This window comes from Plodia interpunctella, chromosome 7 (assembly GCF_027563975.2).
Source record: "Plodia interpunctella isolate USDA-ARS_2022_Savannah chromosome 7, ilPloInte3.2, whole genome shotgun sequence".
In the NCBI taxonomy this organism is placed as follows: domain Eukaryota; kingdom Metazoa; phylum Arthropoda; class Insecta; order Lepidoptera; family Pyralidae; genus Plodia; species Plodia interpunctella.
Genome location: NC_071300.1, coordinates 2757474 through 2785285, shown reverse-complemented (window position 1 = coordinate 2785285; position 27812 = coordinate 2757474). Strand labels below are relative to the sequence as shown.

The 27812-nt window shown below is 35.2% G+C and overlaps 3 protein-coding genes across 4 annotated transcripts in view; 2 read left to right on the top strand and 1 right to left on the bottom strand.

The window, feature by feature from the left end:
* Nucleotides 1-27686, top strand: part of fwd (four wheel drive) — a 46214-nt gene extending 18528 nt beyond the window's left edge. Inside the window, exons 1-10 of one of the 2 annotated variants that reach the window (XM_053748237.2) lie at nt 4401-4672; nt 4788-5679; nt 9759-9959; nt 11622-11888; nt 15949-16110; nt 17612-17845; nt 21137-21315; nt 21793-21904; nt 22944-23085; nt 23615-27686. In XM_053748237.2, the coding sequence (XP_053604212.1) occupies nt 4617-4672; nt 4788-5679; nt 9759-9959; nt 11622-11888; nt 15949-16110; nt 17612-17845; nt 21137-21315; nt 21793-21904; nt 22944-23085; nt 23615-23796 (2427 nt within the window). In that variant the 5' untranslated portion in view covers nt 4401-4616 and the 3' untranslated portion in view covers nt 23797-27686. Of the gene's footprint in view, nt 1-4400; nt 4673-4787; nt 5680-9758; nt 9960-11621; nt 11889-15948; nt 16111-17611; nt 17846-21136; nt 21316-21792; nt 21905-22943; nt 23086-23614 lie in introns of those variants that run through there. The other variant, XM_053748236.2, reaches the window with a different exon arrangement.
* On the top strand, nt 65-1842 carry LOC128671600 (putative nuclease HARBI1). Its single transcript, XM_053748240.2, has 4 exons — nt 65-525; nt 658-944; nt 1046-1266; nt 1431-1842. The coding sequence occupies exons 1-4, from the start codon at nt 302-304 to the stop codon at nt 1791-1793; spliced, it is 1095 nt and encodes a 364-aa protein (XP_053604215.1). The 5' UTR covers nt 65-301; the 3' UTR covers nt 1794-1842.
* On the bottom strand, nt 1260-3688 carry LOC128671601 (uncharacterized). The gene is made up of 4 exons (XM_053748241.2): nt 2925-3688; nt 2378-2732; nt 1837-2110; nt 1260-1392 (listed from the first exon to the last, which is right to left on the bottom strand). The coding sequence occupies exons 1-4, from the start codon at nt 3107-3109 to the stop codon at nt 1343-1345; spliced, it is 864 nt and encodes a 287-aa protein (XP_053604216.1). The 5' UTR covers nt 3110-3688; the 3' UTR covers nt 1260-1342.
* Nucleotides 27687-27812: the final 126 nt, after the last annotated feature.

Genomic DNA, 27812 nt, shown 5'->3' with positions numbered 1-27812 from the left:
GAATGCTCGCCCATTGACTATGCGCACACGTTTCCACTTCCTCTGCACATCTAGCGTGTAAGGCACTAATGCCCATTTTCACCAGCGGTACCTAAATGTTAAGTGTCCCCTAAGACAGTTTTAAGAAACACTTAGCGGACATTTTGTTTTCACCAATGCATAAGTGTCACTTAACGTGTTAAGAGGTCCCTTAGATTTAGGAGGCAAACTTTTGACCACCTAAAGTTTAAGTAACGGATATTTTAAGGTTAGCTTTTTGTAGCACAGTACGTACGTCTCAACTAAATTGGACTATTTAAAAATGGATAGTGACAATGAATTATTTGAGGATTTAGAAGCATTAGAAGCGATAGAATTAATAAATAACCGAAGGTTGTTTACACGGCCTCGTATATATCGTGAAAGATCGAAAGACTTCGTGAAATATGATGATAAGGATTTCTTCATCAGGTATAGATTATCAAAGGAAAGTGTTTTATTTATACTACAGGAGATAGAAAATCAGCTAGAATTCAACGACGATAGGTAAGTGAATAACTAAATATATATATTGAGTGTGTTTTCAATAGACGCCGGAGCCGGCGGCAGTGCTATTTCTTGTAGTACCTAACTAATAATAAATAAATCTAACCATCTATATTTCTTTGTTGTTCACAGAAACAATTCTGTACCACCAATCAACCAAGTTCTATGTGCCCTTAGATTTTATGCCACTGGGAATCAATTAATGTCTGTGGCGGATTTAAATGGGATCAGCGTTGCCACTTGCAGCCGAATAGTTAAAAGAGTTTCCCAAGCCATAGTGAGTCTTCGAAGAGAATTCATTAGATTTCCTGATACTGAAGTAGAGCAACATATTGTGAAAGAAGAATTTTACAGAATAGCTCGTTTCCCAAATGTTCTTGGGTGTATAGACTGTACACACATAAAGATTCAATCACCAGGTAGGTACTTAATCGAAAATTTGAAATATACAATTTTTATATTACAAAAAGTTACAAAATAATTAAATTTCTAAATAATTAATAAAATTTTATAATTTCAGGTGGAGATGATGCAGAACTCTTTAGGAATAGGAAATCTTACATGTCGATTAACATGCAAACAATCAGTACTGCAAAGTTATTGATAACTGATGTTGTAGCACGTTGGCCTGGGTCAACACATGATTCCACAATTTATCAAAATAGCCAGAGGTATACTAAATTTGAACATGGCGATTACCGAGGGAATTATTTATTAGGAGATAGTGGATATCCTTTAAAGGTAAAAATAAAAGTACATTTGCTAATGCAATACAAAATTTTATTCTAATAGGCATACAATATATTCTAAAATAAATTTAATTCTTCTTTTGACCTCCATATAAATTATTTAAAGAGAAACCACCACCTGAAAAAAAATTAAGTTATTATTTTTTTCCTTTTCAGAGCCATCTCCTGACACCATATCTTAATCCAGTTTCTCGTGGACAGCAAAAATATAACGAGGCTCACATAAAAACAAGAAATGTAGTTGAGAGGCAATATGGCGTTTTGAAAAGAAGATTTCCTGTCTTAGCCGTTGGTATTAGACTTCAATTACCAACAGCCATTAATGTAATACTGGCATGTTGTGTTTTACATAATATATGTATTATTCGGAAAGAGCATGAACCTATAAATGATGGCACTATCCCAAATTTAGAAGAATTGATAGTAAATGGTCAAATTCCTCAGATACCAATTACAGTAAACGACCCCACTTATGGTTTTCAACGAAATCAAATAACTCAATACTTTGATAATCTGTAAATAAATTATTCTTTATATCCAATGAGAAAAATAAATACATTACCTTGAATTTGTTCTAACATTGCATTTTTTATTTCAAGATCTTTGGCTGCTGCTTGCAATTGTAAGGAGTATAACTTTTTTTTAAAATCTAACTCCTCCCTGAACAATTTTTCTTTTAAATCCTCAATATTTTCTTTTTTTTTGTATACATCTCTTATACTTGAAGAAACTGAAGTCGAAGCTTCAGTCCGCTCATTATAATTTGATATATGTGGCCGTCTCCGTGACCACAATGGGGTTTTTTTAAGCTGGGACTCGTGGAAATCTTTTGGCGCCTGAAAAATAAAATATGAATTATTAATGAATAATGCTGCAGGGATTAGCTATATAGTTTATTTATATGTATCTATCTTATTTATATAAACCTTCAGGAGTAGTATAGCCTACTTTTTAAAGTATATTTGGGGCTGTGTGCTACAGCTAGTATTATACATCCACACCAATTTGTAGGCAAATGCTAGTGTGAATATATTATTATAATTTTATATGGAATGATGATGATATAGAAAAATCTACATCAACAATTAGAATTTTCAACTTACTTCACTTTCTTCAGTCAAAATTTCTTTTGGAGTATCAGTGGAATTCTGACAGTTGTCCATTTTTATTTCTAAATCCACGTCCTCAATTGTCTTCCATATATTACTGTCATCTTGAATGCATATGACCTTTGGTGTCTCAAATACTTCAGGACCAGTGTCAGCATCACAATCAGATACACCAATGATGCCAGTGCAGCCACGACCAAGAATGGAACACACTTGTTCCAGCACGGGGTCAAATTTTATGATGGATGGCCCTCCTCCAGTTTGTGTTGTATTTCTTTTCAATTGACCAAAATACAATTTACTCTCACTCTTCAATTTGTCCCATACTTTCATGAGTGATTCTTTACTCCTAAATTAAAACAAAATAAATGATTATTTCATTTTGAATAAAGATTGACATAATGTGTAATAGGTACTATCTACAAGACTATTGTATGAATATATTTCATGACTTTGAAAGCATCCTTAAAATTAAAATTATTTAAGTACCAATGGAACTTTGAAATAACCCAGTTGTTATCACACAAAAATATATATGTACCTGTATATATTAGACGACGAGTTGAATGAATTTGTAACCGCTGTCCAAGCTTCACACTTTGCTTCATTTGTAGCTCCATCGGTTTTTTTATTTAAGATTGTATCTTTGTGGAGAAGTAACAATTTTACAAGTTTATCCTTCTCTTCGAGAGAAAAGTTTTGGCCGCGTTTCCTTTTTTCAGCCATCGTCGATTTAACACTGGTATTACAAATTGGTGTAACTTGCAGTCGGTTGTAGTCCGTAATGATGAACAAAATCACCACGCTACGCACGTGTTGATTTTATAAAAAGAAACTATTCTATTGATAAACAAAGCCAACGAACCAAACAATACAATCTACGTTTAAACGAATCGACGAGCGACGACGATGCGCGGCACGACTTCTGTCAAACCAAATGTCAATCAAACTACATTAACTTTTTTAGGCACAAGCGATCGTCAGTACATACTAGTTAAACTTTATTTTAATTTATTTTTGCTAATTTAAGATTCAAAACGTACTGTTAATTCATGTTCTATACAATATCATAAGTAATTTATTTTATTACTGTCGTATTTTTCGAAAATATTAATTGTAAATATGTTATCGACAATCACTTCCGTGTTGGCTTCGCACTATTTGTCACTTAACTAGGAGACTCTTAATTAGGTACCCCCTGGGGTTGTGAAACAGGATTTAAGAAAGGGAATGGTTTAAGATGTCCTTAATGCTAAGAAATCCTTAGTAAAGTGTTTGTTTAGGATCCGCTGGTGAAAATGGGCATAAGTGGTGCATACCACTTAGTGCCATCAATGTAGATCTTTTGAAACTGATACCATAAGTGGTGATAAAATCTTTCGGGGTCGTCGGACGCTTTCTCCACGTTTGGTATGCCATGTTATATCACGGTACCTGTTCGCTTCTCGTAAACACTGACAGCGGAGATGAATAGAATGCAAACATCGATCCGCTAGTCTCATACTTTGCTTAGATAAAACATTGTGTTGCAACCCTGTTTTTATATTCATCTAGTTATTTCCTGCAACGATTTGTACATAAGGAACTTCTATCAATTGCTCAATGAATACTAATAGGTCTTTAATGTTTCCATTTGCAATAGAAAATTATCTAGATAGTAATTAAATTTGTGACTGCAGTACTATTCATTGAACTGTCAAAAACAATATATTTCGTGACGTTCTTCAATGTATGCATGAGTTGCGGCTTGCAAAGCTATAAATTTACGTCTGTTTGCTCAAGTGCCTCGTAAACTTGCAAAATGCTAGAGAATACAGGTTCCACGTCTACATACCATTGTTTACGTTTGACATCGTGAATACGGTCAGCGAAATCTTAAACACATCTTTGTTTACTGTTTCACAGCTTTTCATTGCGTTTTCGTCTGCGTAATCGAGGTGATCCTTTTCGAATGGAATGGCACGCGTAGTAGCGTTCTAACAACACAACATGGTTGCGTAAAGAGCATTCAGTGAAGCAGGCAGTCGGCCTTTGAACGGGCTTGAGCTAGGACGCGCGCGCTCGCTTACCACGATCCGTGATTAATTACTCGTTATGACAGTACGATTGTTCGCATTGTTTTAACAACGAGCTCGTGCTCGATCGTGATGATAATGCTTCTGTGATTGTGCTCATCTCAATAATATAAAGTGTCGTGTTCCTAATTTTGTGATAGTTTTGTGTAGTGGACCAAATGGTTAGAAAAATTATCGTTGTCGGCATACGGCATTATGAAGACCCATTTTATAAGTACGTAAACAAATAGCAAATACCTAGCTTGGGAATTCACCTCGTCCATTTCCTCCTTTGTAATTGACCTTTTCTGCGGCAATTTTCCTCATGAAATCTTTTTCTTTGTTCGTAGACATGTGACGGGCGCTAGCGGGCCGCCTGCGGGATGCGGCCACCAGAGGAACAGATCCCTGGACTCTGTTCTCCAACGAATACCGGAGGATATGACACCTACCTCGCCGGAGGGTGCGCCGCTTCGGATACCCATGGAAGCGCCCGCGCCGAGGCTCGCTCTACCTCCGGAAGTTCCCGCGGGTTCAGATGACTCAGGAATACATACACCACCTGATGGCGCGGATGAAGAGAGGCCTCAACCACCAGCTGCTGCCAGATCGAGGGAAAGTCTCGATTCTGGCAACCCAGAAGACACAGACAAACCGCCCGATCCACCGGACACAATCGTCGATCCTCCTAAATCTGAACTATCCGCCGCCGAGACATCGAAAAACAAAGACTTTCTGTTACGGTTATTTGAGAGTAAATTGTTCGACATGAGCATGGCTATCTCATATCTGTTCAATTCAAAAGAGCCAGGTGTACAGACATATCTGGCGAACAAATTGTTTTCATTCCCTTACGAGGACGTGGACTTCTACATGCCACAGTTGGCTACAATGTATATAGAAATGGGCGATGTGGCGGACGTGCTTAAACCTTATTTGGTGCACAGGTGTAAACAGAGTGCGGAGTTTTCACTTAGACTCGCGTGGTTGTTAACGGCATTCGGTGGTGATACGAAACGATCTAAAGCGACAAAGTTGAGGGATTCTATCCTTGCGGAGGAGATAAGACCGGCAGCGAGGAGAGGACATCACAGGTCGCAGTCTGATGCTTCAGCGTTACGGCTGGCGACCCCATCTGGGAGGCACTTGGGAGACCTCGCGTCTGGGCGCGCATTTGACAATGGATGCCTCTGTGGAGAGCAGTGTTCGTGTGGTGCGCCGCGGTTAGCTCCGCAAACGCAGGTAAATATACTTACCGTTATTATACATTATCTACTATTATACGTCTGATGCTATCTCCACAGCGATTAGTATTGTAACTATTGCTATGTTATCTCGTCCGTTTTGATGTATAAACACATTGCGTCTACAATTAAAATGCGTAGGAGTCGTGTTAGATGATATCTTTCAACATAGGGTGTTCATGAATCAGAAAGGTTTCCATTATTTTTTACAAAATATACTGATTGTTGATTATTGATGATTCACTGGATTGTATCGCAGAGAAAAAGTAACCAAGAATCTAAAAAAAACATATTTAGATTGTTGTTTACATTATTAAAATTAAACAAACTATTCGTGTAGAACGCAACAATGGATACAACACTGAATAGTCAGTATAATTAGGAATAAATCATGTTTACAAGGTCATGATCTATGATCGAAATTAACTGGTATTATAGGTAATAATGATGGACATTATTCCTATTACTGATTACTACACTGATATAAATATTTGCCTTGATCATAGCCAGCGGAAATCTGGAAATAGTTCCTACTCTGGAAACTAGATCCATCAATCATCATGAGACATGACTTGGTTAGACTATGCAAAAGTTCGAAGAAGCATATTTTGTTATTAAATCTATTAATATTTATAATATTTAACCTTAAAAATATCTGAGCAAAGGTCTAGAAATTTATACCTATTGGTTTTGAAAAAAATCTACTTCATTTTATTGTCTAAGTATGTAGCTATCATAGATAAAAGAAAAAATAAAAAGGTAGCTATATATTCCCATGGGTAGCAATTTGTTTAAATTAATGAAACAGATTTATTTTTCATTTGTAAACTTAGTTAAATTTTCAATATTGTTCTCTTTAAATACTAAACCATGTCAGGTTAGTCCAAAAAATAATTCAAAGACACATTTACGTGTGTATGACGCAGACATTTACGACAATGTGCACGTACATCTATTATCTTGTTGTTATGTCGTATTTTATAAATACATACCAACCATATAGTCCATAGTTTAATGAACGTTTTTATTTTGCTTTGGCACTTCATCTTTTAAGTCCTACTATGTATGTATTCATGATGAAGGCTAAACATATACATATATCTATTTACAATATAGAATTTCATTATACTGATAACACTTCCGGATTTTACATACTTGAAGTTACCAAGCTCTGATTTCATGGGAGTTTTAGGATAAGCTAAAGAGTATTTGGCTTTTATATGTATACTATCAAGATATTTTATAATCTACCTTGAGTTCTAGTAAATTATTAAACCTAGTCTATTGTTTAACAAAATTGAAATACATGATATGTACCTATGTGGGTAAGAAAGAAAAGTTTAAAATACTAAGTTAAGTACTAGGTAATACGTCGAAAACTTAGTATTTTAAACTTTTCTTTCTTTCGAATATATAACAAAAACTGTACATTTTTGGATTTCACTTGATTCCCAAATTTTGATAACCATCATAGCATAGCCATTAGTCGTATTTAGAAAGTAGCTAGCTTGTCCTAATAAACTAGTAAGGACAAACAAAATGTGGTTTCATGAAAGTTACACATACACTTGTCGGGGTATTTATTGTTTTTTATGTACATTTACTTCATGTGTTGTACGATACCCGCCCGAGGATCACTCCATATTGTCCCGTAGATATAGTGCAACAATAACATTCACAAATATCGAATAACGATATTGTAGATTGACAACATTCTGATCAGATTTTAGGGTGCGAGTCATAGTCATCGAGCAAGGTACTCCTAATTCTCTACTTAAGGGACACTCCCCCAACAGACTGTACTATTGATCTCTGAATTTAGTAGCTTTCAGTGTTAAAATTATTTCCTTTAAAAATAACTTGGCTGACATGCCAACAGTATGACCTGTGTTTTAGGGTGTGTGCCGAACAGGGGCAGCGTAGTGTCCTAATTCGAAATTTGGGGGACTTTCAATGTACAATGTAGAACGATGTTACCACTCCTTTAATGTTTTAGTATTTGATTATAGAGTCTGTTTTCATTTTTGATAAAAATAACCTACTACTTTAGTAAACAAACTTTCACCACATCACATATAGCAACGCAGAAAATAAATAAATATATTAGGACAAATATGACAAATCATACAGATTGAGCTAGCCCCAAAGTAAGTTCGAGACTTGTGTTATGGGATACTAACTCAACGATGTTTTATATATATACGACTATATTTTATAACAAATGCATATATAAATAAACATCCAAGACCCGGGGCAATCAGAAGATAATTTTCCATCATGTGACCGGGGTTCGAACCCGGGACCTCTCGGTTCAGAGGCAAGTACTTTACCACTGCGCCACCGAGGTCGTCAAGAAAAGATGAAGACAATAATTTTTGTTTCCTTTACTATTATCAATATAAAAATGTACAGTTTTTGTTAAATATTCGAAAGAAAGAAAAGTTTAAGATACTAAGTTTTCGAAGTAATTTTACGATTAGCTACGCAGTTTACAGTTGTACATAATTATAAATGACAAACATTCGCATAATTATAATATTAGTGTGGATACCAAGGGTTCATGTTACATTAACAAATTATTTATTTCAGAATTGAACAGATTTAGTTACAGGATAAATAATGCATCTGTTATTTTATTTTTTGATTTTGTTATAAATGTTATTGTGGTTGAAGTAATGATAAATTTATTGTTAACAAAATTATAAATGTATGAGCGCATAATCGCACTCGTCTAAATAACTTCAAATGGTTTTTCCATGAATCAGAAAACGTACAGTGAAGTTTTTTTCTTTTTATTATTCTAGACCTCATAATTAAAGTTAGATAACACATAGGCGATAATTTGAGAAGATAACATACAGACAATTGATTACTATTGTATGTATGCATAGTGCCTCTCATTTGATGATTCATTTTTTTATTGGTTTCTCCACACTTGTGCTTGGGGCCTGATTGTCGCGCAGTCTAACTTAATTTAATAATTTTTCTAAATTTTTTCCGGTTACAAAGTTAATTATCGAAGAAAATTTATGAAATTAACTTTGATTGGGTGACATTCGTACCACTGTTCACGTTAAAATTGTGTCTCAGTGGTAAACAAACACCACTAACGTTGGGTCATTAAATGGTGTCTCATTTCAATATTTTTAGTTCTTGTTATTCTGTCTTTATTTACAAGCAAATGACAAGAACTAAAAATATTGCAAATGAAATACCATTTAATGACCCAACGTTCGCATCAGCGTCACTTTGATGTTGTGTGATAGAACTACTTTTAGAACGATTATTTATACGTGCTTATTATATTGTGGTGTTCATATCAGACAAATAATGCATTAAAATGCATTATTTGTCTGATTAATGCATTTTCCATTAGCCGTCCAGGCATCATAGCCTGGGTTATTTTCTAAGAATCTTTATTTATTTGGCCGTTAGTTAATTAGCTTCTAAGAATTTAGTTGTTTTGATAAGGGATTAAGTAAATATTTCTGTAGTTTTAAGAAAAAAATGTTTTGCCGACGGGAAATTAAACAGCTCTACCATTTAAAAGAATTACAATGTTGCGTTGTAAGGCAACATTTAGTATTTATGTGTAACTAATATTGGACACACTCCAAAAATAATTTACTGTTAGAAATTCTAGTGAAACATTTTCTTACTACCTTCGTTACGAGGAAAACATTCAATTTATTTCTCTTCGTTTTTCCATAATATTTCCTTATACAAAATACTAACGATTTTGTTTCTTAAACGATAAAAAGAGTGGATATAATCTGAAAAGAAACTGGCAAGAATTAAATATTGGCTAAAATAACGCCGCGAACTTCCATATTTTGTGCAAATTAATAACCATTCTATATAAAAATTTAGACCTAAATAATATTAAGTTAAATAAACAAAAGCTGATTTTTGTCCTTTAAGTATACCGTAAAAATCATAAAGAAATGCACTTTTACATTACTCAAAAGCTTGCGGTAATCAAAAATGTTCGACGCTCTATATCCGGCCCTAGGATGACTGTACGGGAATTTCCAATGGTTTCCCTGTTCCCTGTATTTATACATAATTACCTTTCAGTTCCTAAACTCGCTGACGAGCATCGGGCGCCGTCTAGCCGGGGTGGCGGACAAGGAGCGGCGGAACGGCCGGCTGCGGGCCGAACTTGCCGCGCTCGACCTGAACCTGCCGGCCCGTGTGTGGCTGCCCTTACACCAACGACCTCACTACGTGCTAAGGATACCCCCGCACGCGGCCGCAGTGCTCAATAGCAAAGATAAGGTAAATATGTTTGTGATTTTTATGTTAAAACTAGATTTCGCCCGCAGTCCGTCGTATTACCTCCGGTCATTGACTCTTATTTCGAATATCATCAAAGTCGATCCAGTGGTTTAGCCGTGAAAACAGCAGTAGAAAGATGCCAAATATCTCGCAGTATGTGGCTGTGCTCGTGTGGTCGAAGAATAGAGTTTCAAAAACAAGTAAAGGTTGTGGTCATAAGTGGAATAAGACAAAACTACTTTGTTGGCAATATACTGCAGTTTTTGCCAATGCCTTCACCATTTCACACGTTAGATGTAGATGATAAATCATCTACTAGGGAGCAGGTTTCCACACGATGTTTTTCTTCACCCGGATCTATGCCAGCGTAACTGTAAAAGTTACATTGTGGTCTTATTATAGTTATTAATTACATTTTCAGATGTTATCAAGTCACAAATAAAACGTGAAATACAAGAGGAAATTCGAAAATTTCTTGAAATAATTCGAAAAAACCAAATGGTTTAGTATATGAGATTTTATTGCGTTATAAAGTTTTAATTAAAAGGCACACGCTGGCATTGATTTAGAAATTCATTTCAATTTCGTTAAAGTTGTTAATATTTTGGTGTAACCATTTTGTAAAACAGTGCCGCATCACTCTGCTATTTTTGACTGACTCATGTAGTTTTCATCAACCACCACTTTTTCGGTGAAGGACAACATCGTGAGGAAACCTGCACACTGGGTGATTATTATTAACTTGTGTGTGAAATGGAGAAGGCAATGTCCACCACTCCATTAATAATGCCAAGAAAGTTGTTTTGTGTGTTTCATTCCACGTAATGACCGACCCTCAGCCATGAGGAATACGACTATGAAGAATGAAGGTAGACGCGTGCGTTACTATTCCATGCATACGCGTTATGCAGTCGCTGCGTGCACCGGCCATAAAGCTGCATTTATACTAGACATTTTTGACAGCTTTCAAGTACTATTGAGTCTATCTTCGATCGAATAAATAATCTCTGAAAGGACATCTTAGTATCTGGGTCGGGCGGATGCCTATAATAGGCGCTATTTTAACGGTTCTTAATCATTTTATTATTCGGAATCTAGCAAGAAACTACGCGGGAGCCTTGAATTCTCTTAATAGAGGCTTTAATTAATGTTACTACTATTTTAAGGTTGTTTCAATTGCTAGCGCAATCGAATCGTATCTACATGGTTTCTTTACACGAAATGTGATATCGATCTATATACTGGCCTTGGTGTAATGGGATGACGTAATATTAATACTGTTCTAACTTTGAAATAAAGCTTGAGGTCGTCCATACGATAAAAAAAAAATTCTATCTTCATTTGTATACTTGCCTTTGGACCCCGGCTTCGCCCGCGTAAAATTTTCCGGGACGAAAGGTACCCTATGTCCTTCCTCCATACTTCAAACTATACATGTATGCAAAATTTCAAGAAGATTGGTTGAGTAGCTTAAGCGTGAAGAGGTAACGAAACTAAGTTACTTTCGCATTTATAATATTAGTTAGGATAGAATTTTGTTAGTAGGAAAACATATTCACGTTCACATGTTTTGACGTCGCATTACATACATAGTTAAATTGCAAATTAAATAAAAGCTTGTAGAAAGCAGATTTGATTAAGTGAATGAATTTTATCCAACAGGCACCCTACATAATGTACGTGGAGGTTTTGGAAACCGACGGCCATGAGCCTTTACCACCGCGTCTACTGCCCCCCGCCCCGCCCGCGCCCCACTCCCCCCCGATACGACACACGAAGAGCGAAGAGAACCTAGTACCTGAGTGGCCTGTGTGGTCGCTGTACTCCGCTTTAGATGACGTGGACGCCGGTGATTGCTGGAGTCACGATGATGAGGAGTTGAGCACGCAGTATTCGCAGAGAGCGCCCGCGCCCGACAGCGTTTCGCAGGTTAGCTCAAGATTTATCTTAGAATGGGCTGCAAGGTCTTGTATGTTGTGAGATTGGTAGATAAGGTATCTAATGCACTCAACGTAACACCCAAGAATCTGTGTTTCTCCGGATATTTATAAAATATAATGAAATGAAAAAAAGGAAATCTTCAGAAAAATGTAAATTCGTTATATTTGACCTCGATCAGTGTATGTTTTGTAGATGTTATCCTGCAGATTTATTTTTAGAGGATATCTTAAACTGTGTAACTCGTATTTGTCGAAATGTAGCTAAAATCTCATATAGTAATCCTCTATAGTATCTCAGTTTTAGTCCATCAGATTTCATTTGCCGCCATTACGAATACCATTATTTTACATTCACTATATACACACGTGTAAGATAAAAAAGTAGGAGTTTATTGTACAATACGTGCATTATTCTAGCAACGTCATAGCTATTCACGACATCAATGTTATATTTAACTCGTTAAAGCAGATGATTAAAAACAATCGAGTGGGACATAACACTTATCTTGTTTTATTGTTCCATGTCAGTTTATTTCTCATCTCACGGCACTGGGAATAAATACTTTCTCTCAGACAAAAAAAGTGACGATTGTCAAGATAAAAGTTGTTCTTACCACCCCAATTATGTCTTACGTATATTGAGAATGTTTGAAAAATGTTTTAATAAAATTTCAGAAACAACATGTGAATTTTATACTTTTTTCAATCAGTGTGTTCACGGTTGTCAGTTGTTTCTTCAATAAATTACGCAGAAGGAATGTGGTCCACATATGTTGCATTCTCAGAATCGAGATCGAGCTAACAAACAGTTTTTCGGGTAAATTTTTGTATCAACATCGGTATTATTGGCAAACCGTGAATGCATTATTACGCAATGGCTGTGTCACGCAAAGGTATAAATTTCTATAATATATAAATTAGTAAATAATAATATCCTTATCGCCTCAACTATTTTAATGCCTAAAATAAAATAGTTGTTGATATGTAACTATGCATGACATTCAATACTTAAAAACGATTCAATCTCAAAGTCCCTTTCTTATTTTACGTGTCGTGTTTCGCGACATATATTTTATAAATTGGATTTTGGCACGGCGCGTATAAGATGCTCCCACAGGGCTTCGTGAATATGGCGTACGAGTTTATAATATAATTGGAATTACGTTATATTTTTTGCTAAGGAAATTAGGAAGTCACGCATTTTGTCATCAAAAAATCTGTCGCAAAAATAATCAGATTATTTTAACAACGTAACAAAAACCATAACAATTAATAAAAATTCCATTCTATATATAAGGGCATCTGGTTATTATTATTTGTATTCTTACTTACATGTAGTTTTTTTTTATAAATAAAAAAAACACCACTGAAATGTGAACATCATCAACATGTCGGTTCAGCTAAGGTCGACTAGTAAATAACATGAATCAGAATATGTTTAGCGCAAAGGTTTCACTTGAGCATAAAGGCCACTAGTTGTATATTGTAACGTATACCTACTTATGCTAAGTTACAAAGTTTAGTTTTCTTCTTGTTGTGATAGGAGTTTGGTCTTCTCACTGTTTATCGCCAGACGAAATAGTTGTTCGACTCTTGTGATTCCCGTTTACTCCCATATGTTTCTTAGTCTTATTTTAGGAACCATAGCCGAATGACAAAAACCTTTGTAGTTTTGAATCATGTCAGTCCGCCAGTATGTTAAAGCCCTTTATTTTAAAACTATTAGGACTACACTGTTGAAACTTGGTAGATTCATCTGAAATGTTTATGCTTATTACTACGGAACTTCTTGAAAGAAAAGCGCGGTTTCCCAAACCGATACAGCAATTTTTTAAAGCATAAATAACAATAGTATTCTACGTGTCAACGTGACGACCTCTTAAACTCAATATTTGTTATCGGTTTTGCATGAGAACCGTTTCTGGTACAGAGGAAGTTATCCTGCAAGCACTATGCTGTGGTGATAGAGGTGAATATGCAATGAATATGTTCGTCCCACACGAGATACTTTCTAATTGCCTTTTGGGTAGTCAACAAATGTGTTTCCTTCATAAGTATGGTAAAGCAGTAAAAATACCCATTATGAAATCTTTCCTAAGTTTTTGTAGAAAATTTTTGATTAATTTTTTTTTAAACCTCAGTTGCAGTAATTTACGTCTGGTCCTTTTTAGAGTAAATTGTAATTTTATAAAAATATTGTATAAAAAAATCGAATCAATCAATCAAAGTATAAATGTGTATACTATATTTTACCATTCAATGTTTTTTATATGCCAAGGTCTCAAAAAGTTGTGTAGGTTTAACAAGTAGTCTATCAAGCTGGCGTAGGAAGGAAAAACAAATCACATCTGTTAGAGGAAGAAGCCAATTTTGGTATTCATGGCACAGTATTTGGGTATAGTCAAGTATATAATCTTAAGTTTGAACTTGGTCTTTGATTTGAATATCTAAAAATACAGAGAAAAGAATTAAATAGATGATATTAAATAGATGGGAAAATAAATAAATCTCACGTTTTATTAGAGCGAGGTGTTCAGAGCACCTATTTGCTCAGTCTCATGTGGCATTGTACTCCGTGTGCGCTCACTATTGATTGTCACGTGGCCACCAATTGCAACGAGGCTCTTAATGTTTATTACAAAAACATATTAGCACACATTTATATCTGTATATACCTACATATACATAGATATTATTACTTCGACGTCTAAAATTAGGAAGACAGGAAAATTGCAAAGTATGTATATTACATACGTACATCGATGCGGTATGGGCATGTTATGAGAACAATGAATGTTATAAGAAGGATTTAAAATTGAATAGAAATAAATGTAGGGGAAGGCCGAAAGAGATAGAATATAGTTAATAAACAATATGGTTAATATACTTAAAACTAAGTGGCAAACCATATTTTGTCATTGTGTCAGTAATTTCGGTTTAAATAGTTGACGTACATACATGGAAAAATATTCATATAGTTTATACCTATTTATTATATTATTTATGTGCCTCTAAAAGATTTTAAGTGGACGATGAATCACAGTACTTGAAAATATTCAATGCCATAGCAACAATTAGTTGTATAACAAATACTATGGTAACTAGCGACTACGGCGAATCATATATTGTTATCATGATTCTGTATTCACCAATTGAACTGAACCAAATGAATTGAAATCACTCGTCATGGCCCATTCTCCTTATCCCAGAGGCCATAGAGGTATAGAGAGACGAAGGAAATGAATGGAGATGACGATTTAACGTCAAAAAATTCACAAAAGAGCCAGACTACCCTGGACAGAGACGGTTTGAAAAATAAGAGGGAGGGCATTTGCCAAAACGAAACTGAGTTATCTGTATATTTATCCATCCAAAGGGAATATGATTCTAAAAGCTTTTGGGTGCCGGATGACTGCAGAGATCTATAACTCTGTCTATACAGACGAAGGATATGAATGGAGATGGCGATCAAAAAATTTACAAAATTTACTTTTCCCTGGACAGAGACGGGTTGAAAGGTAAAGGGAAGGGTTTTGCATGGTGGGCCAAAACTTCTGCAGCTAATAAAAAAAGATTCTAAATAATGCATTTATTTTAAGAGTACATAATCCAAATGACGTAAGAAACGTCCATTGCGTGTCCTCATTATACATATTAAAATGCTAATTGCCTATGATTCACGTATGTAGTGAGTCAATTATTGTTAATTTGTAGTCAATATATCCTCAACTTATTTGCAGAAGTTTCAAATGATTTGTATAAATTAGATTAATTTTTACAGATAAAGTACATATTTTAGGGCTTATTTTATATTTGGCATATCGCTATCAAATATCATTTATAACTTATGAAGTCAAGGGGTTACCCCATACAAAAGGCTAAAAAAATGTTACAAACAACGCAACGCATCGGTGTCCCGTTACTGGTGTCCATGGGCCACCAGTATGTGTTTGCAAACACATACTGGTGGCCCTGGTGATTGCTTAACGTCAGGCAACCCATGCTAAAAACATCTGCTTCGGTGTCTAAAAAATAATAATAATTCCCAGGTATCAGCAGCATCAGCGTTATCAACGTCATCATGCGGGTCTCGAGAATCAGTGGCGGTGGGGGCGGGCGAGGTGAGGAGAAGGCTGGCGGACGCTACCGCGGCGCAACCGCCGAACGCTTTCAAACACGATCCAGCTGATCCATCCGCTACCGCCTTGAAGGTAAAAGGATCTATTTTAAATGTATACTAGATAACTAAAAAATTTTCACTTCAATCTATGACTTTTTAACATCTTAGGCAGTTTTTGTAATTTAACCTTTTATCTAATTGCAACTTGTGGACTTTCAATAATTTATTTACACTATTTATCAAAAGATGTCCAAAAAATATTTTTTAGGCTAGGTATAAAATACTCTCCTATACTACTACTAGGTAATTTATCTTTGCGCATTCCTGTTTATTCTAAATAACCCCTAAAATATGATAATAGGGGGTGATATTTTATATAAAAAACACATGATTCTGCCGTGATCGGAGCAGAGGCCAACATTTAGTATACAAGGCACAGGTCGCATTAGGGTACAGGTAGTATTTAAACCCATAATTGACATTATAATTCCGTTTTCAACCTATCCAGACGTGAAATAACGAGTTACAGTACTTGTTTGAGTCAACAAGGAAAAGCACTCACCGTAGGAGGGTTCGTAATAGAAAATGCTATATTTAATTTACCACTTCCTAAGTTACACAATAAGTGTAGTAAAGGCAAGTAATTTGCCGAGTTATATGAGCTGCCAGGATCGTTTCCTAGGATTTAATAACTGGATAGGTATAGGGAAAATGTGCGAAGTGTTAGAGTGTCAAAGCAACTTGGACATTTAGGTTCAATCTGCCACAAGACCCCTTGAGGGGTTTTCGTTAGGGTTACCGACTGATGCTCAAAATCGCTCGTCAAGAATTACATGTCATTTGATCACATAAAACACGTTGCTGTCTTTTTTTGGTCTTTCACTCTTCATACATGATACAAACAGGTTTCATAACCTTTTTTACATATGTGCGTATCTTACCTTCTCATTATATACGAAAACCATCCAACCAATCTAGCAACGAAGAGTGAATCTTTCATACTTTTTTAATAATAGCTATTCTGTGATGCAGGCAAGTAGGCCATTCAGTATCTCTGTGAAATAGAGTGTAGTGTAAACACACGGTTCGACTAATTGCTTCTGCGTTCGAGAAACGCGGCTGGTTCGCGCAAATGTTTTATTTACTTTCTTACACTATGTTGTTCTAATGGACTTGGTACATAGTGTATTTTAAAACGAGGTTTATAACTCTTGCATCAACTCGCTGAACACAGCTATATTTACTTAATATAAAATGTTTTTCATATTAAACTGGCTAATTACAGTTATTTATGGAATCGCAATTAGTAGGATTTTTTAAATATGTTTACAACGTGAAGCTAAATTGGGCTTTACATTACATATTAGAAGTTTCTTGACGAATACGAGAATATTCTGACTTCAATATCAAGTTGCAACTTTTAGCGTATATATGCTAAAAGTTGTTAAAAATGACGCTCGGAATTCGGAGCACTATTTTCTACCTCATTTTCAGGTATGATTACGGTTTCTAAGTCTAAACGACGACCTTCATTTATCAATGATTGTCTGATAAAATATATTCAATATCTTTATCATTCCATTTGTCTACAGGAGTCGTGGGAAAGTAAGTTGGCGAGAATGAGATCATCATCACCATACGGTTCCCTCGCCGGCTGGCGGTTACTCGGCTGCATAGTCAAAGTGGGAGACGACCTGCGACAAGAGATGTTGGCGGCGCAACTTCTGAGGAGGCTTCAAGCCGTCTGGGCACAAGAACGAGTGCCGTTGAAGCTACATCCCTATGAGATACTGTGCCTGGATAAGGAATCTGGACTCATCCAGCCGGTTAGTATTGTGTATTGTCTCCTAATGGTTTGTATATGAGGTTGGGATATGAAGATTTTAAAGCCACTACTGTCGAGGAAGCTTTGTGGGCTAAAATATATTAGTTGTGGCTACATACATTCTTACATATATAGATACATTCTTCTGAGATACTATACATTGGATAGTCTAGACTCATACAGTGTGTTAGTAATGATATATAGTACTTTTGTTTGCTATAACCCATATATAGGTTATCAGGAATATGCTATTATAATAATATACTAATATTTGCTTTGCTGCAGTCAACGTCCCGCGTCGTACGCAGACGGCGGTAGTTTTAGACGGTGAAGGATCCCAAATAAATTTTAAATATGGAACACTGAGCGACATGGGCTCTGCTTATTTTTTAAAATAACACTGGTTGTTTATAATTATAACACACTAACAATAAGTTGCATTTACTTTTTTTATCGATAGATCTAATATATACTGCTCTCCGAGTATGAAAATTGAAAAGGCATACACTGCATAATATACCTATATTACAATTGAAATATTATGCAGAGAAAAACAAACCGAATTGTCTGAAAACAGAGGCATAATGTTTCTTTATCTAATCTAACTTACCAAACAGGCAATAACAAAGTATTTTTAACCTGCGACGAAAAAAGAGGGGTGTTATAAGTTTAACGTGTCTGTCTGTATCATCGTAGCTCCCAAACGGATGAACCGATTTTCGTTTAGTCTTCTTTTGTGTCATAGATAATTTTATTCCGAGTGTTCTTAGCCATGTTTCATGAAAATCGGTTCAGCCATTCAAAAGTTGTAGCGAAATGAATATTGAAAGTCGGGGGTTTTTTAATTTGTCTAACAAATAATTATTCCATGTGATGCGAGCTTTAGGTCAATAATTCGAACACCTACCCCGTTATTCTTATAAAAAATAAAGCATACTTTGAAGCTAAAATTGTTTTATCATTGTCGCACTTTATGCTTCAAATTGACAGAAAGAGACAAAACATACTTTAGCATAAAATATAACATTTTTATGAATAACAGGGCTTCACTATAGGTAGACGTGGTTATAGTTACTTTCAAGCATGATAATTGAACATTAAAATTCTAGACTCGTGCGCCGCTCATTTAGTTATACGTGCAGTCACGTGGTTATCCCTGACCCGGTTGACGAAATTAATTACATAGGCTGTTAAAGTAATAGTTTTAATAATCTTTTGGTGTCTAACAGTAATAAAATGTAGAATGTAAAACTAGAAGTTGTGAAATATAATTAGCGTTTTAGTTTTTATTTTCATATAGTACCTTCAGAACATCAGCCACGTGGCCCAACCACGACATTTGTAAATTTTAATCGATGTGAATTGCAAAGTCGCTCTTTGGTCTCCGGTTTTAATTTACGTGTGTACCAAATAAATATCATCAAAATGTACCAAATTAGTTATTGCCTAAAAATGTAACAAACTAAATATTCTCACAGTCTCTCCCGTTATAACATTTCTAGGGTAATAGTCGCCTTAGAAGCGGTAACCGCTTTCCATAAGCCCGTATGTTTATTAAAATGCTTTGACTGATTTACAAAGTCGGTGATTTTTCGTTTTTGCTTCAGGCGATTTAATCAAAACGTGTAGGAAACAATAAAAACACTTGTTTCGATTTAAGTGGTATTATTTCCTATAATGCAAAGTAGATTCACTGTCTGATTGGAATACTTGAGATTTCTATGTCTAATAAAAATATATTCAATTTTACTTACACTCACACTTTGACAGACAGTGCATAAAAATAATTTCAATCGGTGGTGCCGATCCAGTGGTTAAGTGTTATCACATGTGATCGAAAGGCTTAGGATCGAATCCAACTCTTGCTTATATAATTTTGTACGTCAAAGTTTATATCGGCCACTACTTGCTTCCGGTTAAGGAAAACATCGTGACGAAACCTGTTCACTGGTTTACTATTTCGTTCACTAGAGTGTATTAGCTATTAAGTCATGTCAGACGCCTTTCGGTGACTTGAATACAATGTGACATCGCTGATCTAACAGTACACAATATATAAAACTAGACAGTAAACTGAAGACAAACTGAAGCACATTTATTGACGTTAATAAGTTATGTTTTCCATCGAAAGTTGATATAATTTCATTTCAGCATCGGCTAGTTTATACATCTCGTTTAATATCAATTTCTCTTTCTTCTCTCACATGTTTATACATTGGCGCATAAGATTCAGTAAAACACATTTTCGGAGCAGTTCATAATCGACCAAAGTAATGTCGTATGGTGACCTCGTAAACCAGAAGTGACATCAATCTTAAAAGTTCAACGTTAGTTATTTTCAGTTCGATTCGCGTTATCTAGCTTAGCATATCACAGTTTTTACCCAACTACGAAGAAGCAAAGATTAGGCTTATAATTTATTCATTTTTACGTAGAAGTAATCATAATGTGGACTTGCTGGATTTAACGTAAGAAACAGTCAATAAAAGACAGCGATGTCGCGACCTTCACAATTTTACAACCTTTTATCAAATACATGATATTTGATATACAATTTAATATCTGTTGTCATTGTACATAGCATCATATTTCATTAAGTTTATCTTATCTGTGTCTGTAATTATGCTCAATAAAAATAGCTTGATTTAGATTAAATGTGTGTCAATATACTCTCTATAAAACATGAACTTTGTTATCAAAAATATAATATCTAAAACGTATGTTAAGATTCTTGCAGACAATAGTCAAAGGCACGCGAAAACATTTCATAAACATTTTTTTACATCACAAATTTTGCACTCACTATAAAGAAGGGCTCTAAAACAATTTAGTTAGGCCCATAACCTAATAAAAACTGATAAATTAAGGTGGAAATGCGAGATAAACTACCTATAAAAGACCGAGCTTTGTAAAACGATAAATGGCGTAGTCCTATATTTTTACCATAGCAACATGTAAAGAATGCGTTCCAATATTTAATGTTTATGGTTGGAATGTGGCTGCGTTCATATTTGTACAAGTTAAATAAATAAATATAAATAAATACATTAGGACAAATGACACAGATTGTGCTAGCCCCAAAGTTCGAGACTTGTGTTATGGGATACTAACTCAACGATACTATATTTTATAACAAATACATATATAGATAAACATCCCAGACCTGGACCAATCAGGAAAAGATCATTTTCCATCATGACCCGACCGGGGATTGAAACCAGGACCTCTCGGTTCAGTGGCAAGAACTGTACCACTGCGCCACCGAGGTCGTCAAATTACATTTATTTTTCAGGTATTAAATTCGGTGTCCCTTCACCAAATCAAGAAGCAGTCGGGCAAGTCGCTCCGGGCGTGGCTGGAGCTGGAGCACGGGCCTCCCAACAGCGAGGGCTTCCTGCGAGCTCAGAACAACTTCGTGGAGTCTGCGGCCGCGTACGCACTCACCAGTTACCTGCTACAGCTGAAAGATAGGTGAGAAACTAAGTAATCACTGCTGTTAGATAGAAAAACACTGACACGTATGTAGCACACGCGAGCTGTCGACAGAGTGCTCTATGAGCCGGAACACGCGTGTCGATTCCCGTCGAAGAGTGTTGGGTCTTCCCCGAAGCTTGCTATTACTAAAGTGTAAAACAAAGTCGCCCATCGCATCTGTCTGTTTCTAAGCTTTCTTTTTTTGAACCGCGCTACGGATTTTGATGCAGTTTCCACAGATATTAAAATTAAAAATTGTGGTCACAGACATTAAAATTAAAACTGAGACTTTCAATAATGTTCATAATTTTATGGTTCTAATGATGATTTAGCAAAACATATTTTTTAAATATATTTTCATGTTATAAGGGCACTAATACTAACTACTTTTTTATTCGAAATCACCAAAATGTTGGTGGAGCCTCTACAGAGCCTCATTCACTAGTAAACTCATTTTAATTTGTATTATTTCAGACACAACGGTAACATTCTGCTGGACAGCGCGGGACACATAATACACATCGACTTTGGTTTCATATTCTCGATATCTCCCAAAAATTTGGGCTTTGAGAGTTCACCATTCAAGGTAATTTTCATTTTATAAGTAATTGTGACATTCTTTCTCTCTTTTCATAGTTCGCTTCCTTGTCATTCTTCGCCATATTTTGAGTCGTCCTATTATCGGCTTTAACTTTTTTTAGGTCAGTGTTAGTTATTCAGACCTTTTATAAAATTATAATGATTTCTATTTTCAAAATGAATGTGATGATTGTATGATTTTGGTTATTATCAAATTTTTATAGGCATTTACGTCAAGCAGTCGGGAAATGGTTTTCGAAAAATCACAACAAAGCACAACCTATTTTCGGTAAAAATATAATGATATTTTGACAAGTAGCCGTGGCAAACGAAATTCAGTCAATTTGAAAACCAAACGTGTCGTGTGTCACGATAGCGCATAATAATGATATTAATATTACGATGATTGTTGATTGTACAAGTTGTCGTAGGCGATGCTAAACCGCTCCATTGTTATGTCATTTTGCTGATATACGATAGGCGATTTTAATAGCAACTGCGAGTGTTTAGGTTTTAATTTCTGTATGTATGTAGTACTAGCCCCAGGGCTTCGTTCTAGTAGAAATTTCAGGATAAAAGATATTCTATCTGTTATTACAGGTTATATTCTACCCGTGTACCAAATTTCATAACAATCGGTCCAGTAGATTTTGCGTGAAAGAGTTACAAACATACATACATGCATCCTGACAAACTTTCACATTTATAATATTAGTAGGAAATACACTATCTTAGGTACTCCTAGTGAGAAATAACAAAATGAGTGTAAGCCATTGGGTATATCTCTCTCATCTTCGCTTGTTTGGCTTCGTTCGGTGTTGTGACGCCGCGAGGTCAGCTTAATAAATAAACCTTAAAATTTTAAAAATTCGGCTGTTTTTTACAACCCTCCATAATCGCCTCAGTCAGAATATGGAGTGGTACTATTCTAGGGCGGAACCCTACGCCACATCGCGTTACACGCCACTCCTGGGGTAAAGCTATCTTACCTTCGATATTTAAGAATATCAAATGACGTAAAATAATACATTGTTAAATATCCACAGTTAACGACGGAGTTCGTGGAAGTGATGGACGGCAGCCAATCTGATATGTTCCAGTACTTCAAGATATTGATCTTGCGCGGGCTCATCGCTGCCAGGAAACACTGCGACCAGATCATACATGTCGTGGAACTTATGCGCATGGGTGAGTATATTTATCTATTGCAGTGTTTCCCAAAGTTATCTAAACTACGACTCAACTAAGTTTCTAAACATGGGGCACACCTCTAGCCTGCCTTAGAGAAAAGGAGGCATAAAATTCGTAAATCTCACATAATTTCGTTTCGACACTATAAAAAAAGTGAAATAACAGAAAATCAGAGCAATCGTGCTGAAAACCCCTGCGTTTGATAGGTCCAGGGGATTCTTCCAAGCGCTCCGTATAGCGCGTTGAGAACTAAATCTGGGTTTGCTCGGGTAAAAACATAATGAATTATTCACCTAAACCTTCTTCAGGAATCACACTATCTATTGGTGAAAACAGCGTGAAAATCCGTGCAGTAGTTTATTGGCGAACAGACAGACGTGTTTGTTATATAATGTGTAAGGGTTATCACGTATTTGATATTTTGTGACAACCCTGACCGCATTGTCGACGATGGCGGCTGTTCTTAATTTGTATATAAATACATTGTTTGTTGATGTTGTTTAATGTTCGGATGTGTGTTCCGCAGGCGGTCAGCTATCATGTTTGCGCAGCAGCAGCGCCGTGTCGTCGTTCCGCGGCCGCTTCCACCTCGGCCGCACGGAGCCGCAGCTGCAGGCGCTCGTGGACAGATTGGTAAGAGATGCCCTCAACTCCCTCTCCACGCGGCTCTACGACAACTACCAGTACTACACCAACGGCATACTGTGAGGCTCGCGGCCTGACGGTAAAGCCTAATTTTCATTACGTTACTCGTGCCGGCTACACGCTATCGCCGAACTCGGATATGCCGACGCGAACGCGTGAACGTTGCGTAGTTTGTATGAGTGATTTTATTTACCGCAATGAAAAATTAGCAATGTAATCCAAAAAATGTCTAATTAATCCGGAGTATTAAAATTAAAGTGGATAACACTCAACGGCTCACACTATGTTTGTATCGTGAGTCCAATAACTCTGAAACGGCCATAACACACCCAAAATCGGAGACAAATATTTGTGATCACGAGTACAAATTTCGTCAATTTTCGCCGTCGTACCCATGTACGAAAACTTGACGTCAAGTCTTTGGCGAATGAATTATGACTATTTTAATGTCACTAATCTCGTAATGAAAATTAGGACAATTATGTTAACTTGAGAGCCGCACTGTTACGCGAATTATTTCTCTTTCGCTCGTTATGGAAGTTTATAGACGTGCGAAAGGGAACGTGATAGTTCGGTGCTATAATGCGGCCATAGAGTAACGATCTAACGTAACTACAGGCGATGCATTGAATTTACTGTCCAAATTGTATGGCTATCAGTACTAGGCATCATTTTCAAATGAAAAATTTCGATTTTTAGAAACTAAATATCTGTTATATCCACCCCTTTTTGATAAAAGATTATCAAAAGCTTGATAAACTAATTTTAGCAATATGTTTTGTCCTAGTGATGATTTTACGCATTTTTGAATTGATTTTCAGTGCGTTTTATCTCGGGTTATTTCAGTCAAATATTTTTTAAAAGACAAAACATATTTCTTTGAAAGTGGGTTTAGTAAACAATTGTTATCTTTTACGAATAGTTTGAGACCCGTTATTTCCTATGTTTAATGTGAAAACTATGAATTTTGTATAAGTTAATATCGTAATTTTTTTATAAATTCGGTAGTTGGTTCCAGATTCATTACTTGTCTATGTGACTATAAAATAATTCTATCGGTACAACATTAACGAAACTGTAAATTTTTCAAAATGATAAGTTGAGATTTTATATTATTAATATTATTTTAAATTACAAACTCGCCTTTCATTGACTTGAATGTGCGAAAACAGAAAATTAATTTTGTTTTTTATTTATTAATTATTTACGTGGTCTATAAACGCTGAAATTATGGGCAAACACTAGTCAACACACCAAACATTGTTAATGATTGCTAAATCTAAATTGTTAAAATATATTTAATTTTGAAATAAACTAAAAATTAATTCATTGGTGTTAATAATTATCTGTATTATCATTACGAATAAATAAAATTTATGTACCTATATAAGACACAATGGCAGTAGTTCCATATTTGGCAGTTAATCGTCGCAAATTATAAATGAAATCAACTAAAATTTCACATAAGCCGTGTAGGTATTTATGTTTTCGTACGCACTGATCAGTCTTAAAATGTTTGCTTACTATGTTTTCCCCGATTTCGACTTACTACAATATTGACTGAATGTTTTAGAAGAAAGTCTTTCAGTTCAGTTACGATAATACTTGACTCAAAGATGTCATGCTTTCATTTTTAATTAAAATATGATTTAATCTTTTGATTGTGTATAATACAACCAAATCGATTCATGGGACGAACATTGAAAAATATATTCTATCATTATAATTTATAACTCTTGATGAGTATGTACTATTCCTAGGTCAGATATATATAGTTATTGTGTATAGTTTGAAACAGTCCTTTATCATGCATGCAAATATATTCATGTAGCCTTGTAAACTAGTGCCATAATCCGCTGTCACTGTACCTATGAAATTATCCTTGTTTTGCTCAAATCACTGCATACCATTAATCTACACGAGAAATGTGGACTAAAATGTAAAATTCTTATTTTAGATTTGTGAGTATAATTTTTTATTATGTTTGAGCTGGTCTAAAATGATAGTTTGCGTAGTATCAGTCGAAGTATGGTCAACTAAACATATACAACCACAATTTAATGTAAGACAATCGTAAAATTAGCTTATATTTTAGTCTACATTCCACAATACTTTGACCCGTCCAGTCTAGTTACTTTCTAGTTCCCCGTAGCGCTTTGTAAAAACAGACAGATTAAAATTATTTTATGTAAAAAAGTCCACTTAGGAATGTTAAATTCTTGAAAAAACAAGTGTAAATAGTATAATGATTATGATAATTTTCGCAAAGAGAAGACTGATTGTTCAGGCATGAAAAGTGGTTTAGTTATAAATTTCTTATCCGTATAATCTTAAGTTTTAACATGTATATTGAAATTAATTGTTTAATAACGGAATTTGATGTTTCCGATTGTGTGTAATGCCAAAGCATTGAAGACAAAAAAAGGCATTATTTAGGTGAAATAAGGAAAAGAAAATTATTGAGTTTGTGGCATTAGATAGGAAAGTCGGGGACACCAAATTGTATGGTGAATCTGTTAAATTAAGGAGTTTTAAAATAAATTTATCGGTGTTGTACGATTGTTTGATGTTGCTGGTGCGGTGTACGGCACTGTACCGTCGTTATATTTATATTTCACTATTCGGTAATGCCATATCGGATATGTGGATATTGCTAGTAATGTCGCAAACTAAAAAACTATCGGCGGTTCCGTGCCATTGTGGCTGAGATATTGTTATAGGATTGCCTTTAGATAATTTATTACTTATATGTGCGGGACACCTAGTTAAAATTATTGGCAAATAGCAGATGATGCGAACGTATTACCGCTTCATCACATATATATAAGACAATGGCTTGATTATTCGTGTTCCATTTTGTCAAGAAGTTGTATGGCGATGGCGAACCAATAAATATTTGGCGCTTAGTCAGAAATCGCGAGTGAGATGTTTGTTGCCAAATTTTAAGCGATAATTAAACTGAGCATATGTGCTACTATTTTTCGACTTGTCCAATTCATGTTCCAGTTTCACTATAATATTAGCAATAAGGTGTTGAGCATGTAAACCCATGTACTCATTATAATCATAGTTTGTAAACAGCTATAGAATTAAGTTTTATATTGAGAACATGGCTTTATTTTATCTCCTTTTTGTATATCCTGATTGTGTTGTAGTTCGTAAAATATATCTTAGTTTTGGAACAATTTAATATTGACTCTTTCCGATATTTGAAATAGTAATAATGAGTGTAAAACATGTAATGATAATTCGCTAAATGAACTACCGAGCTAAATATTAGGATCGTTAAATTCACGTGCATATTGCAACGACACCAACGTTATATTTTCTCAATTTAATAGAGATTCAGTAAAAAATGTGACAATTTTGTGATTTAATATAAGATTTGTGGTCCCAATATTTGGTTAGTAGTCTTAATAAAATCGCAGCAATAATTGTTGTATTTTTTTGCTGTTTAAATATTTCTACTTATTTTGAACCCGTAAAAGTAATTCGCTAGATTGCTCATTGCTTCTTTAAAATAATCCTATATCTGAATGTGTGTGAATTATTGTGAATAGTTTTAATGGACTTGTAGATAGGATGTAATAAAGTACCTTTTAAGCTCTATATACACTCGTGTCTCGATTTCACGCAAATGCTAATATTAAGTATATACGTGAAACTATCTACATTTGCGTTACGCGGTGTTCGCGGCGCGAGTATATCTGGGGCTCTAGATTTTATCCACGGGAATCATTTATAGTCGCATACTATTGTTTAGTTAGAGATAAATCTGTAAATAAATTGTTCGCTTATGATATTGTTCATACTATTCCGAATAAAAATATTATATCCTATGTCCAGATAAAAATCCTCAGAAGTTATTTATCAACATGTACAGATAATTGTAAGTAGGTACATACTCTAATGTTTATCTTAATTTTTTAAATATACATTATATCATGATTTTTCCTCTGCGTTTAATTTTGATGCCATATATCTATTACCTATACTATATTGGAGGAGCACATAACAGGTTTTATGGGTGGGTGAATCAGATTTCTTTAAATTTATAACTCATTCTGATAAAATGTGAT